General features: G+C 47.4%; 1 protein-coding gene across 1 annotated transcript in view; it reads left to right on the top strand.

Moving 5' to 3' along the window:
* LOC139262477 (glutamate receptor ionotropic, delta-2-like) overlaps positions 1 to 18,030 on the top strand; it is a 644,533-nt gene that overhangs the window by 424,967 nt on the left and 201,536 nt on the right. The window contains exon 9 of the mRNA XM_070877660.1: positions 7,942 to 8,043. Coding sequence (XP_070733761.1) covers positions 7,942 to 8,043 — 102 coding nt within the window. The remainder of the gene's footprint in view (positions 1 to 7,941; positions 8,044 to 18,030) is intronic.

Raw genomic sequence — 18,030 nt, 5'->3', positions numbered from 1 at the left:
CTCCGAGTAGAGTGCTTGCTTAGGGGGGTCTCGTGTCAGGCATGTGGATGATGTGGCCCGCCCAACGGAGCTGGTCGAGCATGGTCGGTGCTTCAATGCTGGGCATTTTGGCCTGAGCGAGAACACTGACATTGATGCGTCTTTCCTCTCAGTGGATTTGCAGGATCTTGCAGAAACAGCGCTGGTGGTACTTCTCCAGTGCTTTGAGATATCTGATTTATATAGTCCATATAGGAGGGTGGGTATCACTACTGCCCGTAGACCATAAGCTTGGTGTCAGATTTGAGGTCCTGGTCTTCAAACACTCTCTTCCTCAGGCGACCGAAGGCTGCGCTAGCACACTAGAGGCGGTGTTTGACCTCATCATCGATGTTTGCTCTTGCTGATAGTATGCTCCCGAGGTATGGAAAATGGTCCTCGTTGTCCAAGGCCGCGCCGTGGATTTTGATGACTGAGGGGCAGTACTGTGTGGCGGGTCTAGTCACCTGGCTGATGACTCCCCTCCGCAACTCCACCACCACTACGGAGCAGCGCTACAACCACGGCCATGCCGCAACCAGGACCATTATAGAGCAAACTATTGTGGTTCTAAAACAGTGTTTCCACTGCCATGATCGTTCTGGAGGGACATTTCAGTACGCCCTTGATAGTGTCCATTTTCACCATTGTGTGCTACAAGCTGCACAACCTGGCCATCATGAGGGGCCAGCCATTGCCACCAGGAGGACGAAAGCGATGAAGAGGAAGACGAGGAGCATCAGCCATGGAAGAGGCAGCATGAGACAGTTGCCATTGCAAGGGCTGCTCGACAGAGAGTCATCGCGCAGCGATTCCAGTAAATGAGGCAACACAGGCCGAGTGGCCAGCCTATTGAACTGCTGATGTTCTGAAGACATCACGCCCCACCCGCCGAGCCTCCGTATATATAACTTAAACTAAAATAATGTAAATTCACAAATTCACCTTTCTTAACATCAACAAGAGTGTGCCGTAAACAAGCACAACACAGAGCCAGCATCAGCAGCAAATTATGAATGAAACAACACCCCTGCAAACAGAATCACCCAGAGGCAAGTGCAATTATATACATGGCTTAATATTCCAATAAGGTCATCAGATATGGCGATGATGCTATCAGTGGTTAGTGGGACTTCTAGTGTGATTTTCACTCCTTCCCATTTCCCCCCCACCTACCCCATGCCTATTGCTCCTCCTTAATGGGGTCTGCAGCAAGGCTGGGTGAAAGTTGCTCTGTCAGCACCGCAGGACGTCCCCAACCAACTTGGTTCCTGGAAGGCCTGGCTGCGGACTGCACCACCTCAGCATAGGCGGCAGCAGTCTCGGCGGGTGAAAAGGTGGAATGGCAGTGGTGGGAGGCAGAATGATGGTCATCCTGAGAGAGGACATCACATTCCATCTCGACCGACACACTGCCACTCTCCCGGGGCAGAGCCTCAGCATCCAGAGCAATCTGGTAGAGCACAGGTTGCTGGCCTGCTTCGGCACCATTAGCTCCCCATTGGACTGATGGGGACCCAGACACGATGGCAGCAGTCAGTGCTGCGTGATACGAAGTTGACTCTGTATTGGAACAGTTTGACTCTGCATCAGAGCAGAGTGAGTCTGCATCACAGCAGACAGCGCATTGATGCCACCACGCACTGACGACATGACAGAATGCAGGCATTGTGTGGCTTCGGCCTGGTGCTCAATGGCTACTGCCACATCAGCCATGGCCTGCGCCATCATGTCTGGGACCCCATGGTCACTTGTGGCTTCCAACATCCATTGGTATCTACCAATCTAGGGCTTAATGGGCAGGTGAGTCGCAAGTGCAAATGTTGAGGCAGACTCCACCATCCTCACAGCAACTGCATTGAGGCTTGCAGGCACCCTTGTCAATGCACCCAACAGATCGCTGTGCATCCGCTATAAGAACATTAGAACATAATAAATAGGAGCAGGAATAGGCCATACGGCCCCTCGAGCCTGCTCCGCCATTCAATAAAATTATGGCTGATCTGATCATGGACTCAGCTCCACTTCCCTGCCCACTTCCCATAACCCTTTACTCCCTTATCGCTCAAAAATTTGTCGATCGCCGCCTTAAATATATTCAATGACCCAGCCTCCACTGCTCTCTGAGGCAAAGAACTCCATAGATTTACAACCCTCAGATAAGAAATTCCTCCTCATCTCAGTTTTAAATGGGTGGCCCCTTATTCTGAGACTATGTCCCCTAGTTTTAGTTTGCCCTATGAGTGGAAATATCCACGTCGTTGAGCCCCCTCATTATCTTACATGTTTCAATAAGATCACCTCTCATTCTTCTGAACTCCAATGTGTATAGGCCCAACCTACTCAACCTATCTTCATAAGTCAACCGCCTCATCTCTGGAATCAACCTAGTGAACCTTCTCTGAACAGCCTCCAATGCAAATATATCCATCCTTAAATACGAAGACCAAAACTGTACGCATACTCCAGGTGTGGCCTTACCAGTACCCTGTACAGTTGTAGCAGGACTTCTCTGCTTTTATACTCTATTCCCCTTGCAATAACGGCCAACATTCCATTTGCCTTCCTGATTACTTGCTTCACCTGTATACTAATATTTTGTGTTTCATGCACAAAGACCCCCAGGTCCCTCTGTACTGCAGCACTTTGCAACTTTTCTCCATTTAAATTATAATTTGCTTTTCTATTATTTCTGTCAAAGTGGATAACCTCACATTTTCGTACATTGTACTCCATCTACCAAAATATTGCCCACTCACTTAGCCTGTCTATATCCCTTTGCAGATTTTTTGTGTCCTCCTCACAATTTGCTTTCCCACCCATCTTTGTATCATCAGCAAACTTGGCTACATTACACTCGGTCCCTTTATCCAAGTCATTAATATAGATTGATTGTCTTGCTACAACCTTCAGCTCGGGTCCTCATCAGAGTGCTGCTGAGCATCACTCAGGTGCACGCTCACCCTCCGGGGAGCTGGCCCCCCGAGTTTACTCTCCCTCCTGGTGTTGCTGCAGGCCACTGGGTCCCGGAGTATCACCCACCTCCAAGTCCCTGACCACGCCCTCATTGACTGAGGTGATGTCCGTGCTTTCTGAGGCCGCTGGCTCCTCAGTGACTAAGAGAGAGGTGTCCTCAACTTTCTCCTCGTTTCCACCCTCGCCGGCACTGGATGGCCTACATATCCTGGTTCATCATCTGAAAGCACAAAGCCAGAGAAGAGTGGTTACTTACCGGGGAGGGGGCCAGGAATGGGAAAGGCATTCTGAAATGTCAGTTTCATGGAAAGTGGGGAAGGATTGTGGTGTCACGGCTAATTGGTCTGATAGAAGATGCAAAGTTCCTCAACATACCGTCATTCTCCCCAGGGGGCTCGGCCTCACCCGCCACTACCGCATCCACTTGTGCGCTCATGAGGGCAGAAACGCGTTCCTCCACCTCGCGGAGGGTCTGGAGGTCAGTGTCCCCTCCTCTGGTCCACATTTGCTCATGCCGGTTATGCGCCAGCTTGGCCTGCAAAAAGAAACAGAATGTCTGAGCTAGAGTGCTTCGGTCCATCTGTCCAATGTGCCTTGCATTGTTGAGTAGATGTTACTGTATGGGAGTCTTCACATGTCGATGAATAGCTACACACACTAGGTGTGGCAATGCTGGAATTTGTGGGCCAGCACCTAACAGTTAAGGTGAGGCTACCATCTTAGACACGCATCTGAAGACTGAGGAGGTAACAAGACCAGGGGTGTGTCTCAACAACGGAGCAGGAAGGTTAACTGTGCATGCAGGCCCAGGGCATGGTTGAGGGTGCAAAGGCAAATCTTGTATCTGTGCTCACCTTCGAAGAACATGGGATCCTACAGATACTGATTGAGGAGAGACTGCACACACCATACATTGTGCTCAGAGCATGGCATGCTAAGGTTAATGTAAAAGATACTCACCTATAAAACCTCGTGAGGTCGTTGAACTTCTTCCTGCACTGTGTGACTGTCCTGGGCACCATGTTTCTTGCAGATACACTCTGTGCCACCTCCCTGCACAATCGGCTGTGGCCTCCTGCCAGCCTCTGACCGCACAAAATCCTGTCGCCTCTCCACTGCGTCAAGGTGTGCATCCACGACGGCATCAGAGAATTGGTGCACACGCTAACAACCTCTCGCCTCTGCCATCTTCGCCCTCAGTAAGAGTGCTCAGGCAGCAAACATAAGCATGAGGCAGTGCCGCGTCATATCACTGCCTCAATTGGATCCTGATGGCACCAGTACGTCTGTTGCGCAACTGCAAGAGCTGATTTTACCACCCCACTTGCCGCTGGTTAGCACCTGTAACACCTGATTTACCCTGCTTCAAACCTCTCTTCAGGCGGTAAAAGTGAATTTCATGGTTGGTGGCGTTAATTACCGGCAAACGGTAAAATTCCTGACCATGCGGTGTCACTGCCTCTAAATGGGCAATACCGAATTTCCACCCCTCAGTCTTTAAAAACCTTATGGCCTCGAAATTCGAGCGCATTGGAAACCGCCAGAGGCCCTGCAGGTCGCAGATAACGGCCACCAAAATTAATACTGCGTACAGCATATTGGTGCTATTTGCTAATTAACATTAGCACAGCGCTAAACGTACTGTGCAAGGGCTGCTTCCGTGGCAGTAGACTCAGCAGGAGAGAGTCCCAATGTAGCGTGGCCCGAGCATCATTGCAGCAAGAACAACCTTCTCTTAAAGCAAGGCTGTCATTTTAGAAAGCAGTCTTGTTCCCTTAAAGGGGAACTGTCTTCTAAAATGAAAAAAAACATTTCAAAATAGGTGAATTTTAGCCCTTAGAGCTCAAGTGAATTTGAAAAAAAATTACTTTAAAATAATTCCCAAATGGCAGCTCTTAAAGCTGAATTGCCTTCCATACCTAAAAAAAATGGGAAAAGTGCTTCACAAATGGCTCAGCGAGCCAGGGAAGGGGCACCATGGTCTCGCATGCAGCACTCCAGCTTTGAGCAGGGGGTCAATATTGCAAGACAGGTCCTCTACTGACAGAGGACAGGAGGCCCTCCAGAAAGAATGATGTGGGACCAGATCACCAAGCCTGTCACTGCCAGCAGTCTCGTGCCCACGACCTGGCTCTAATGCCCAAAGAAACTTCATGACCTCAGACCAGTGGTCAAGGTCAGTGAATGCATCTTCAAACGACGTTTCCTACCAACTGCACCACTAGCCTCACACATTGCACAATGCACAAACCCCCTCCTCCAATCACGCACCTACCAACAATCTGTACCAAACACGAGGCACACCTCCCATTCCTAGCTTCACCTCACCCCCTTGGAAGAGACGGTGCTGGCCATTCTTGCCATGGGCATGGCTGAGCCCTTGGTCAGCGGCGGAGCTGAAAGGTTACGAGCTGCTCATATCCTCATACATTATCCTCCTTCTCCCATGCAACCTTTGCTTTCCCGCCCTCCCCTCACCACAACTCCACTCTTGTGTCTTGCTCATTTCAAACACCAAGAAATGCAGCCTCCCCAGCCAGTGGTTGGCCAAGAAGAGGGAGAGGACAGTGAAGAAGAAGAAGAAACATCATCACTTAATTTCACACTCCCAGCCACCAGCTCCTCAAAGTCGATCAGCAAGGCCATTTGCAGTCACCCCCACTGAAAGTCAGCAGCCTTCCACCAGCCATGCTGTAACCAATGGGGTAGCACTGCATGACTTCAGTAGGATAGGCAAAGGTACATTCAAGACAGTCATGAATGTATAAGGGTGATAGGTTGATTTCTTGATGTCATATTGGATGGATAGATATATAAAGTTGGATTGAAAGTTTGCTTTGTGGTGACTTGTATTTCAGCATTGTGGCCAAGAGGACGCAGTAATGGTCAGTAACAGAGGGAAGGTAAGGACAGGGACAAATGTTGAAAGGGGAATTGGGATTGTGGTCACTGGTACCATAGGCAGATGATTCCATCCTGGATATCTCGGCAAGAAAGGGGCTGTCTGGGTTGCATCATCCTTTTGCTTTCTCCTCTTCTGTTTCTTCCTCTTCCACGCCTTACTCTTGCTCTGCGAGGGGTGTTGAGGAGAAATCTTCCTTTCTCCCTAGGGGATCCATTGAGATAATAGATCAACACTCTTGATGAATGACAGACTCAAAGAGATAGGTTCAAAACAATTTTATTCCGGCATGCAGGAGAAGTTCTGTTCTTGGTCGCCCAAGACAGAATCTTCAAAAATCCAAAAGTCTCACCAGCCTTTATACAGATTTTAGTGGGCCGGCCTATAACGGATCTTTTGAAGTGACAGTGATTTAACTGCCACACATAACACAGATGTAAGGCAGAGACAAATCTGTAACAGCATAGGAAACATTTAGTTCACAAAGCACAGAAACATTTGTTAACATGAAAGATGGGAATTTTAGTTCAATCTCAGCACAGCATCATTGGGTAACACATTTGTTAACATGAAAGGCGGGAATTTAGTTCAGTTAAACATTGGTTTAAAACATTTGTTAACCCTTATTAGACTGCCTGCAGTGTGAGCTGATCACTTCATCTTCCCAAGCATTTGGCTTCTTTGAATGTGTTATCTCTGCCTCTTGGAATGTGTTTGTTTCTACAGGTTTGACTTAGTGGGCTTTCTCAGCTTGCTCCACATTCATTAAGAGTTAAACACATAAACTGTTCCATGTGTTTAACTCTTTCAAAATCTAAAGTTAATTTTCCTATCATAGTTTTACATATAATCGATTGATAATTCCTTAACCTACTACAGAGGGGATGCTGGAAAACTGAAATAAAAGCAGGAAATGCTGGAAATACTCAGGTGATCAGACAGCATTTAAACCTGAGATGTGAACTCTCTCCACAGTTGCTGCTTGACGTGCTGAGTATTTACAGCATTCTCTGGCTTCTCAGAGGCCTTCCTTTACCATCCAAGGTCTTCAAGCCTCCAGCAGCACTCCCTGCAAACTTAAAAAAACTTTTAACATCTATTGAACCAAGCCACTACTGCGATAAAATATAACAAATCCAATCCAAAAGCTTAAATGTAAACTTACCTGAAAGCTGTGTGTCCTTTTAAGAAGTGCTGACAGCGTCTCTGTCAGTCTGCTGCATGCTCACTTTCAGGGTGCGCTTCGGATCCAGCATTAAACTCAGCGCAAAGGTCCATGTTCACAGAGCGTGGCGTTAAATCGGCATTGCATGCCAACTGACGTTATGCTCTCCAGATTTGCATGTCCAGTGCCAGCACTGCTAACGACAGTACTTTGGCCCTCACCAAAATGGCGGCCGCCAAGTCCCATGCCAGAAGCGGATATTGGAGTGGCGGCCACCATTTTTTTACAGGAATCTGCCAATAACGGGTGGCGATACATGTCCCAATTTCTAGGCCTATTATATCTAGTATGGCCATCACATTTCAAAGTGTCACACATGCAGTGGTTAGTTCAAATAACATACTCATAAAGCAGCAATAAAGTCCAACTGAAGAGCTAGGGGTCCTGGTAATTAACTAGTGGGGTTTTCAAAATTATTTTGAAAAAGCGAAAGAAAGCAATTAACTTGTCAGTATATATCAAGTTACAGCCATAATACTTTGTGACTTTAAAGGTTCAGGCTAGAAATTAAACACACCTCCATTTTAGCAGCAGAACAATAGTGTGATACATGGTATAGTGTGCTACCTGGTACAGTGCTTCTGTCATTATAAAATCTGGTGTATCCTCCAATTTACTGTGAGCAACGCCACAAAGATTGATTGCAATTTAATATTTTTAAAATAGAATTATATTTATTACAATATAATTTCACAGCCTTAATGCTGGTATAATGAGCTGTGACAAACACAGATCTTTCGGAACGTATAACAGTATAATTAAGTTATAATTGAAGATAGTGACATTACTTCAATAATGCTCATTTATATTCCCCATGTAGCTAGGGCTTTGGAGTCCAACCACTGGATTGAATGGTTCGCTAGAAGATCAAAAACTGGAAAACAGCATGGAAGGAGTGACACTGCGAGTTGTGACAGTACTGGTAAAACAGAATTATTTTCCTCCATATTTAATTGAATGTATATTTTGCAACTTATAATGATATTTAAAGACTTGCAACATTAGAAATAACCAAGATTAATAGTATGACAATGTAAATCCCATCAATATTATTATACCTCAAGTTCCTCAACAATGGTTCTCAGATTTGAACCAAAAATATGTGACTTTCTCCCATCAGATAGTTTCTTTGGCCCCAAGTTTCGTGCTGCGGCGAAAACGGCGCACCTCTGAGCTGGGCGCCTGTTTTTCGCGCCGAAAACTGCGCCTAAAAAAAACTCCGATATTCTCGAGCTCCTTGGAGCTCGATGTCTGCTTGGCGCGGTGCGCTCTTCGCAGCAGGGGGCGGAGCCTAACACTCGCGCCGATTTTCTAAGTAGCAGGGGGCGGGTACAATTTAAATTAGCCTTCGTGGTGCTGGCAACCCTGCGCGTGCGCGTTGGAACATGCGCGCACGCGCAGTCTCACACAAACATTGGCACTCGGCCATTTTTTAAAATACTGCAGAAAAAGTGAAGATTTGTTTCTTGGACCCTGCAAAGGCTTGTAATTTAATTTTTTTTGATATTTCTGTGTGTGAGGGAGTGCTTTTAGCAGCACTGCTGAATAAATCACCTGCTGAAATCAGTGAGTTCAGCTTTTCACTGCTAAACTTGCAGAACCGGTGCTGCATTGGTGCATGCAAATTAAGGACTGTGTGTTTGGAGAAATAAGAGTGCCAATTCAACTTTGCAATAATACGTGGTGTTGACAATGCAGTACCCATTCTGCAAATTTAAATATAAAACTGTCGATGTGGCTGCCTCTCCCTGTCCAAATGGCCTCAGTCCCCCTCACAGCTCGAAGGCTGCTGCTGTATCTTCGGCTGCCGGCCAGCCACTGACGCCGCTGATATCCTATGGCCGAATGGCCTCACGTCCGTCCGCTGCTGATTCTTTGGCTGCCGGCTAGTCACTGACGCCGCCCCTAAAGCGTGGCCGAATGGCCTCAAGAACCTTAATGAGCTGCGTGTGTCCTGCGTTGATTCTTCGGCTGCCGGCCAGCCACTGACGCCGCTGAGATCTCATGGCCGAATGGCCTCGGGTCCGTCCGGTGCTGCTTCTTCGCGGCCAGCCACGAAGAGAATGAAGGCCTGCCTCAAGCACTGCAGCTCAGCTCGAAGCTTGCTGCCGCTGCCGTCGAGACACTGACGCCACACCGCTGCCTGTCTCCAACATGAAAGGCCTGCCTGAAGCACTTTCACACAGGTAGGAACATGATTTATTTAATCTTTTCTTTGCTTATAAATTTTTATTCAGGTTGGATTTATTTGTATAATATTTGTATAAGTATAACTAAGAATTGATTGTAGAATTTAATGACTTCCCTTCCCCCTCCTCCCCCCCACCCCCACCTCGTTCCCTGCGCCTAATTTGTAACCTACGCCTGATTTTCTAAAGTGTAGACAAGGTTTTTTCGAGCGTACAAAAATCTTCACTTACTCCATTCTAAGTTAGTTTGGAGTAAGTTTTCACTCACGAAACTTTGAAATCAGGCCTAAGTGGCCGGACACGCCCCCTTTTGAAAAAAAAATTCTGTTCCAAAGTGAAACTGTTCTAACTGACTAGAACTGGAGCAAACTAAATGTGGAGAATTCCGATTTCTAAGATACTCCGTTCTACACTAGTTGCTCCTAAAAATCAGGAGCAAATCATGTGGAAACTGGGGGCCTTTAAAACTAAACAAGAACAACATGTTAGGAACTGTATATATACCTTAAGACTAATGCCTTGCTGGAGTGACGTAATGTTCTTCATCATATATCGCAGTCTCTCTCCTACTGCCTTTAATGCCACTCCTGATATATTCACGAAGCAGTCATATAAACAGAAACCATGAAAATGTTTGCAGGCGGAACCATTTCATTTTCTAGAATTAAGCAGAAAGCAAATACAGCAAGGAAGCATAGAATGAGAAAAGGCCATTCTACTCCTTGAACAAATCTTGTAATATGTACCCTATCATGGACTCTGCCCTTACTACTTGATGTCCCAAGTGGAACTTCTGCATCAATGATTCCTCAAAGTTAATCAATCGAACACCACAATACGTACCCAACTCCTCTGCACTACAAAGGGTCACTGCCCTTTATGAACAACGAACCCCAGATGCAGCAGCAATAGGACCATCATGTTCCATGGAATATTCGACCATTTCAGTCCATACTGACTCCTATAAACTTCATTCCTGTTCCCAACCAGATATTTATCAAGTTCTTTCTGATTTTTTTTTTTGAAGGAGTTAATCAACACAGCATCAGGTGATTTTACCCTAAATCCTGGAATCATCTTTGTTGCACTTCTCTGAATCCTCTCAATGCCTCTCTCTTTTTGAAGGTAGGGTGCCCAAAATTGTGCAGTGTTTGAATATGGCCTCACCAGTGATCTGTACAAGGTTAGGTAACTTATTTCACCTTATACTTAAATGCCCTTGAGACACATCCAGTATTGCATTGGCTTTGCTGCAATTAGCTACACATTAGAAACTTTGTGATTGATTAGTAATAATGATGAAATTAAAAATATATATTTTCCATCTTAGATAATAGATATTCCTTCATATTTTACACATGCTTCCAATTCAAATATGCATAACATTTAATTTATTTACAATAAAACCAATCCACAATTTCTTAGCCTATCTGCTTAATTTCTCCAGCTGTTCATATAGTTTGGTTTTCATTAATAAATGAGTACCGTAGGATCTAGTTACAGTGATCAGTTTGGCCAGTGTTAGTTTATGACTAAAACCTGGGGGGGTGAATTTGCCCTGTGCCTCAACTGGGGACGGTAACCCGCTCGGGGCAGGACTTCCTGTACCTGGCGCGCAAGTTCCGTCTCGTCCATTGAATTGAGCTTCCGCCCCTCAAAGGAAGTGGAGTGCAATCTCAGGCGCTCCACTTCCTTTCGGAGCGGGACCAGCGGCGCTAACGGGGCGCGATCGGGAGCGTTACCGCTGATGTGCTTCAATGTCCCTCCCCTTCGCTTAATGGGGCGGGTCGCTGCACACTCTGCAAGGCCTCTGATGGCCTCTGATGAACCACCACGGCAGCAGGGTACCGGGCCTGCAGCACGGAGATGGCCAAGAAAGAGGTAAGTGAGCCGACTCGAGAGTCGGCAAAAGATGTAAGATGGCGGCACGGGGCCCTGGCAACCTCCCCTTTAACCTCCACCCCATGAGTGGATCTCGGCCAGCTTCGCAGCCCGCAATTTCTCCCGCAGGGTGGCAAGGGGTTGGCGTGTGGCGCTGAGAGGCTGCCGTGTATGGCGATGACATCATCGCCGGCTGTGTGGAGGCCCGAGGCTTTACCCGCAGGTCGCCTCCCCTGGTATGTTAAAGTCAGCTAAAATTCAAAGTGCTAATATTAAGACATGATATTGGCAGGAGAAGCTGAGCAGCTACAGACCTCAGGGGAATTCAATACAAAATGAATTGTACGATTCAGCACAATCAATGAAAAACTTACACATTTTATACAAACTGATTTTAGCAATCAAGACTTGAGCTTCATATTCAGATGTAGTGAGAATAGCAAAGCAGCAAAAACAAAACTTCTGGAAGCCCATTTGTCCCTGCTCCCCCGGCATTGCTTTTTAAAAAATTTATCACCACTTTCTGCTTCCTATTATCAAGTCTGTTAGCATTCTAATTACTTAATTTGGCATTAATTATATAAACGTTAACTTTTTTAAAGTTTCATATTGAACTTTATCAAGTGCTTTTTGAAACATCAAATAAATTGGGGTGGAAATTTGGTATAGCTGTTTTGAGGCAGTGACACTGCCTGGTCACTAATATTTAGCACTGGGCGATGTTTACCGTCTCATATAAGAACATAAGAAATAGGAGCAGGTGTAGGCCATTTGGTCCCTTGAGCCTGCTCCATCATTCAATAAAATCATGGCTGATCTGATCATGGACTCAGCTCCATTTCCCTGCCCGCTTGCCATAACACTTTACTCCCTTATCGCTCAAAAATCTGTCTATCTCCACCTTAAATATATTCAATGACCCAGCCTCCACAGCTCTCTGGGGCAGAGAATTCCACAGATTCACAACCCTCTGAGAGAAGAAATTTCTCCTCATCTTAGTTTTAAATGGGCGGCCACTTATTCTAAGACTATATCCTCTAGTTTTGGTTTCCCCTATGAGTGGAAATAGCTCTGCATCCACCTTGCCTCCAACCGGGATATTCACTGCAACGCCCTAAGCGTTCCACACTCCTTGGGGCGCTAACCCTTATTCCAGAGGCGCTATTACGGGAGCACTGCTGAAGTTCTGCCGCTCGGAATCTGGCATCCCAATGGTTAAAGGGGAGGTCAGCTGGACCACCCGAAAAGCTAAAGAAAAGCCAAGGCAGCTAAACCACAGTGCACAGCATCTAGGAGAGATGCATTAATGGAAAGAAATGTCATTGCAACTGCCCACCTGCTCCCCCTCGGACATATCGCCCCGGCAGTTTCTCCGTGACGCCTGCTTTCCCTGTCAGAAGTAACACCAAGCACTACGGCAGGCAAAAGCAGTCAAGTTCACGACCGCGGTGCTACGGAGTGTTGCACAATCGATGACATCACCGAATGGGCGGCACTAGCAAGCGCTGCACAAACTGTCAGCGCCGCTACTAAAGCTTCACAGGCACTGACAGCGTGGTGCTCGGGTGGGAGATGCCTAGCGCTCCATTTGGGCGCTAATGGGTGGCGTAAGCAATCGAATTTCGGTCTAGCCCTCACCTATTAATTTAGTTATTTCCACAAAGAGCTCCAGCAGATTAGTAAACTTTGTCCCATTGCTACTAGATATTTGCTGACTACTCCTTACAGCCTTTGTTCACTTTGGATGGATAATGAAAGCATTCTATAGAATATTCTCGAGCATTAATTTCATGATATATGTTAGACTAATTGGCCTATGATTCTTAGTTTCATGCATCACTCTGTTTTCTAATATTGTGATGGGATGGGTTAGACTGGGTGGCAGAAAGTAAATGACAAAGATAGTGCAAACATTAGGAAATAAAATCAATCACTCATTTATTATATCAATAGCTTAAAAATTGTTGGTTTTGATCAAGCTAGGTAATGACATTTCATTCAAATACTATTCTTCTTTCACAAATGGACACCTTGGAACCATGCACTCATTAATATTGTCTTGCCACCCCAAGAATGTGATCATTTTTTATAATTAATAAACTCTGTTTAAGTGATTTACTGTTATGTATGCAATAAAGGTACAAACTGAGTACTGTTTAACTGAACAAGGTACAACCTTGGCTCTGCTTTATTACGGCCCAAAGTGCCTGACTCACAAAATGGCTGGCCTTTTATACCAGAGCAGTACCATGTGCGTGCTGCTCAGTGGTCTCCAACAACGACACCATCTGGTGGCTACAAACAACATGTACATACATAACATTTACCTTGTTCACAAAAAGTTCAATTTGAAAATTGGCAGCTGGAAACTTTTGTTTGTCAAATTTTGAAATTCAAACACTTGGGCCGCAAAATCCGGGACCTTCGCGCCAGTAGTGAAAAAGAAATAGCCTCCGTCTCACTTCCACCCACTTATGGCATGGCCCGCGCTGTTCGCAATAGCTTGGGCGGGACGTGCGTGCGCTGCCAGTATGCAGAGTAGGAAGATTGTGATGTCAGTCAGCGTGTTACATTGATTTGATGCATGACCTGCCATTTTGGATGTTGCCACTCCATTTAACACCCTCTAATAATCACGCACAACTGAACATGCATTCAGCTGCATGAGAGATTCCCCATCCCAGCGCTATTTAAAGGGATACATCCAACTTGCAAGTAAGTTGATTATTTCTCATGTACTGGGTCTTGCAGAGTTTGTATGAACACTGGCTTGCTTCAAGGCATTTATAAAGTTGGTAAAGTGTGCAGGGAGTGCTGCTGGATGTTGGGAAGACATTGACTGCTACTTAAAGGCCTCGGAGTACACCACTTGCTCCCAGTCATGGGGGCTCTACCCTCTTGTGCTGCAGCATGATAGGGAGATGGAGTAGAGGCAGCCAAAAAGACAAACTGCTCACAGAGGGAAGACGCTTTACCCACCTAGGGTCTTCAGCGAGCATTTCTCCTACCTGTACCTAAGCCAGGAGCAATGTGTTCGGTAGCTCCACTTCATCAAGGAGGTGGGCACAGAACTCTGCCCCCTCTTGGAACCAGACCTGCAGCCTCCGAGCAGGGTGACGACGGCTCTACCAGTAGCCCTCAAGGTGATCGTGGCCCTGAATTTTGTCACCAATAGATCCTTCCAGGCTGGAACCGGTGGCATAGCAAACATCTGGCAGTTTGCCATCTATCGCTGCACCAGGTCACAGCAGCTCTGTACTCTAGGAGAGGGAACTTCATTTTCTTCTCTCTAAAGAGAGAGAAGCAGGAGGAGCGTGTACGTGGCTTTGCCAAGATATCGGGCTTCCCCACAGTGGCCAGCACTCATACAATAACAGCCATGCTGCCACAAGGAATGTCATCAAGCAGACCATAGGGGTGCTCACCAATGGGACCACTGGCTTGACTGCTCGGGAGAAGCTCTCCATTACTTGCCAAAGTAGGTGTCCCAATTCATGGTGGTCTGCTGCATCCTCCACATGGCCATCAAGGGGGTGCAGCCCTTGACACCATGAGTTCTGAAAGAACCTCAGGAGGAGGAGGAGGAAGGAAGGGAGGAGGCAGCTTGTAAAACCCTTTTCCAGACGGGCTGTTTGCGAGCACTTCCTCGGACTCAGCTTCCCCGAATGAAACCCTAGATCCCCATTGTTCAACACTTCCCCACTTTGCCATCCCTCTGTCACGGAACATCACAGTGTCTTCAAGACCACAATGATGAAATGAAAGCCACCATAAAACAAGCATTTCAAACATAATTTATAAATGCTTAATTCCAAAACTACATAACAAAGTTATCTAATCACCTTTGTGCATTTACTTAGTGCCTGTCTGTTGTGCATTTGACTATCCCAGCACTCCTATGAACTCATCATAGGCGGTCCCTAGAATGAGGATGACTTGCTTCCACATGAGTTCACAGATGTTTCAATGAAGGACCCGATGTTCCAGTCCTGAACTCCAATTGAAGGGTGGAAGATGCCTGGACGTGGATTTTTTTTAACATGTTGTGACCGTTGCACATCAGCCACCACACGGGCTTGACAGAGCTTGGCCTTTATCCAGTGGCAAGGGTTAACCAGGATGACTGGAGACCTGCTCTGCTGCACGGACCTAGTGCATACACATATCGCAGTGTGGGTTGGCCCGTGCTTCCCCGGGCCCTCGGCTCATCTGGGCCCCGTACCCTCATTCGCTGTACTTCCGCTACGATCTCTCACCGCTCCTCCGCCCCAAACATTCGCCGCACCTCCGTCACGATCACCCCACAAATCTCAGTCACGATCCCTCATCACTCCTCCGCCTTGATCACTCGTTGAAAGTCCGCCACGACCTTCCCGCTCCTCCGCTGTACCAGCGCCCCGCTGATGCTTCTGCCCACGCTCCAAACAGCGACCTGGGTCCTGATGACGTCACCCGGTCGCCCACCTCAAAGCCATCGCACATTTGTATCGGCTCGCGCTGGAAGCTGCAATAGCACGCTCCAGCTCTTATACTCCCGACCTGCGGCGGTGTCCTCTCGCAGGTCGAGGTGGCCCACGATGTTGCAGGGGCCCGGCGCTCCAGCTATTATACTCCCGACCTGCGGTGGTGTCCTCTCATAGGTTGGAGTCCTGTGAACCACTACCCCAGTGGCTGCATCATGGCTGGTGGAAGGCTGCTGACTTTCAGTGTGGGAGATTGCAGAAGGCCTTGCAGGACGACCTTGAGCAGCTCTGGGCCTAGGAGACCCGGCTGTAGGCTGCCACTTTGGCATAGGCGCCAGCAGTCTGGGCTACCTAACTGACAGGCAACAGCAAAGGCACTGGCGGAGTGGCAGTGGTGGGAGGACACATTTTGTCATCCAAAGAGAGGACAGCAGGATTGTGCTCCACGGAGCCACTGCCTCTCCCCTGGGGCGGTACCTCAGCAATCCTAGTAATTTGTTGGAGGACAGATCGCTGGACTGCTGTGAGACCCTGAAACCTCTTTTCACACTTGTAAACACAGCCACGATGGCAGCAGTCTGAGCTTCCATTGCAGCACTCAGACTTTGGGTCGGTTCGAGCATATACAGCAATGGAAGCTGAGACATCATCAATCAGACTCTGCATCATGGTTGGGTCCACAGTGCTCTAATGGAGTTTCCCATCCGTTCCATCCTGGAAATCATGAGCTTCAAGCTCTGCGCAAAGAACTGTGCAATGTTGGAGCCGGACTCCTCCATGCTCCTTGACAGTGACATTGGATTTTCTGGCAGGCCTGCCAGTGCACCGAGCATTTTTGTGTGCATGCCTATCACCCTTCTTCTGAAGGCTGCCTGACCAAAGTCCTCATCTGACTACTCTGCAACAGAACTGTTGTGCAACCTAGCTGTCCAGAAAGCTGCCCCTGTGCTACCCTTTCCGTCTGCCCTGGCAGCAGGCCACTCATGCCCGGTGACTCACCACGTACAGATCCCACTTTTATACGACCCTTTATAGTACGCACAGTGCCATTTTCTGAGATGCTGCCTGGGAGAGTCAGATCGAGTGACCGTGTCTCTTCTTCTCTATCACGCTCCTCTTTATGTACAGACTTGGCTGGTTGCAGTTCTTGGATATCTGAAAGGAGAAAGGCACAAGGGTGGGGTTGTGGTGAAGGGAGAGGGCAAATCAGTTGTGTGTGCTTACACTATCAGCAGCTGGTAAATGAGAAGAGATTGTGGGCTGTGAGTAGGGGGATTAGGTATGAGCATACCATCTTCCTCAATGCTTTGTGTCTCTCTGATCGCCATGGTCTCAGTGACGGCTCCTCCAATAATATCCAGCACTCTCTCCACCAGCTGGGTCAGGTTCTGTAGCCTTGCCTGTCCCATGTCTGTTAACTGCTGCTGGCCCCGGTTATGCGCCACCTTGTGCTCCACAAGAAAGGGAAGTGTCTCAGTGAGTGTGCTACAATGTGTTTGGGTGATATGCCTGTGCTGGTCGAATAGCTGGCATTGTATGTAAGGTATGAGATGTGTGTGTGATGCTTGCAACAATGGTAAATGTGTGAGGTTGAGGTGAAATTATGGTTGTGAGGTATGAGTCGTGATTGATAGAGATTGTTGGTAGGTGAGTGGAGGGGGTTGTGAATTGAGCAGTGTGTGAGGCTAATGGTGCAGTTGGTGGAAGATGGCATTTGAAGATGCATTCACTGACCTTGGTCTCTCATGCGAAGTTATTAAACTTAATTCAGCACTGGATCCAGGTCCTGGGGAAAAGACTGGTGGCACTGGCCGCTTCAGCAATCTGCTCCCACTGCCTTCTTACACTGTCTAGAGTGCCTCCTGGCACACTGTGGCTAGAGGACCTGTCTCCTCCTTTCGCCCTCCTGCACTAAGGCCTCCAGTGCTGCGTCAAAGCACTGAGGTGACCTTTCTCTGCCCTGTTGAGCCATAGGTAACTTTCCCTTTCCTTTCATACACTAACAATGAGGTGCTACTTTTAGAAGTGCAGATAGCGTTTCACACAGCAGACTACCTTTAATAGAGGTCACACTTCCCACAAAATTGTATCCCCTGCTGAACGCTGACCCAGCCAGCAGCATGTTCAGTATTGGTCTCAGTGCTTCAGTCATTAACAGGCAGCATGAATGTCGCGTGCTGCCTGCCTTATTTTCAACAGGTGCGGGCAGATGGTGCATCGTGACCCCTGTGCCTGTTTTCAGGCCTTATCGAAGTTAACCCCCTTGGTCTAAATACTTTACGATTAGTATAGTGCTCCATTGATATGACACTCCTTGCAGAAGCTGGGAGTTGCATTATATTGAGATAATTGCATGAAGGATGGCTACAGTAGAGA

Source organism: Pristiophorus japonicus, chromosome 4 (genome assembly GCF_044704955.1).
Source record: "Pristiophorus japonicus isolate sPriJap1 chromosome 4, sPriJap1.hap1, whole genome shotgun sequence".
Classification (NCBI taxonomy): Eukaryota; Metazoa; Chordata; class Chondrichthyes; family Pristiophoridae; genus Pristiophorus; species Pristiophorus japonicus.
This window is presented reverse-complemented; position numbering and strand designations above follow the sequence as displayed.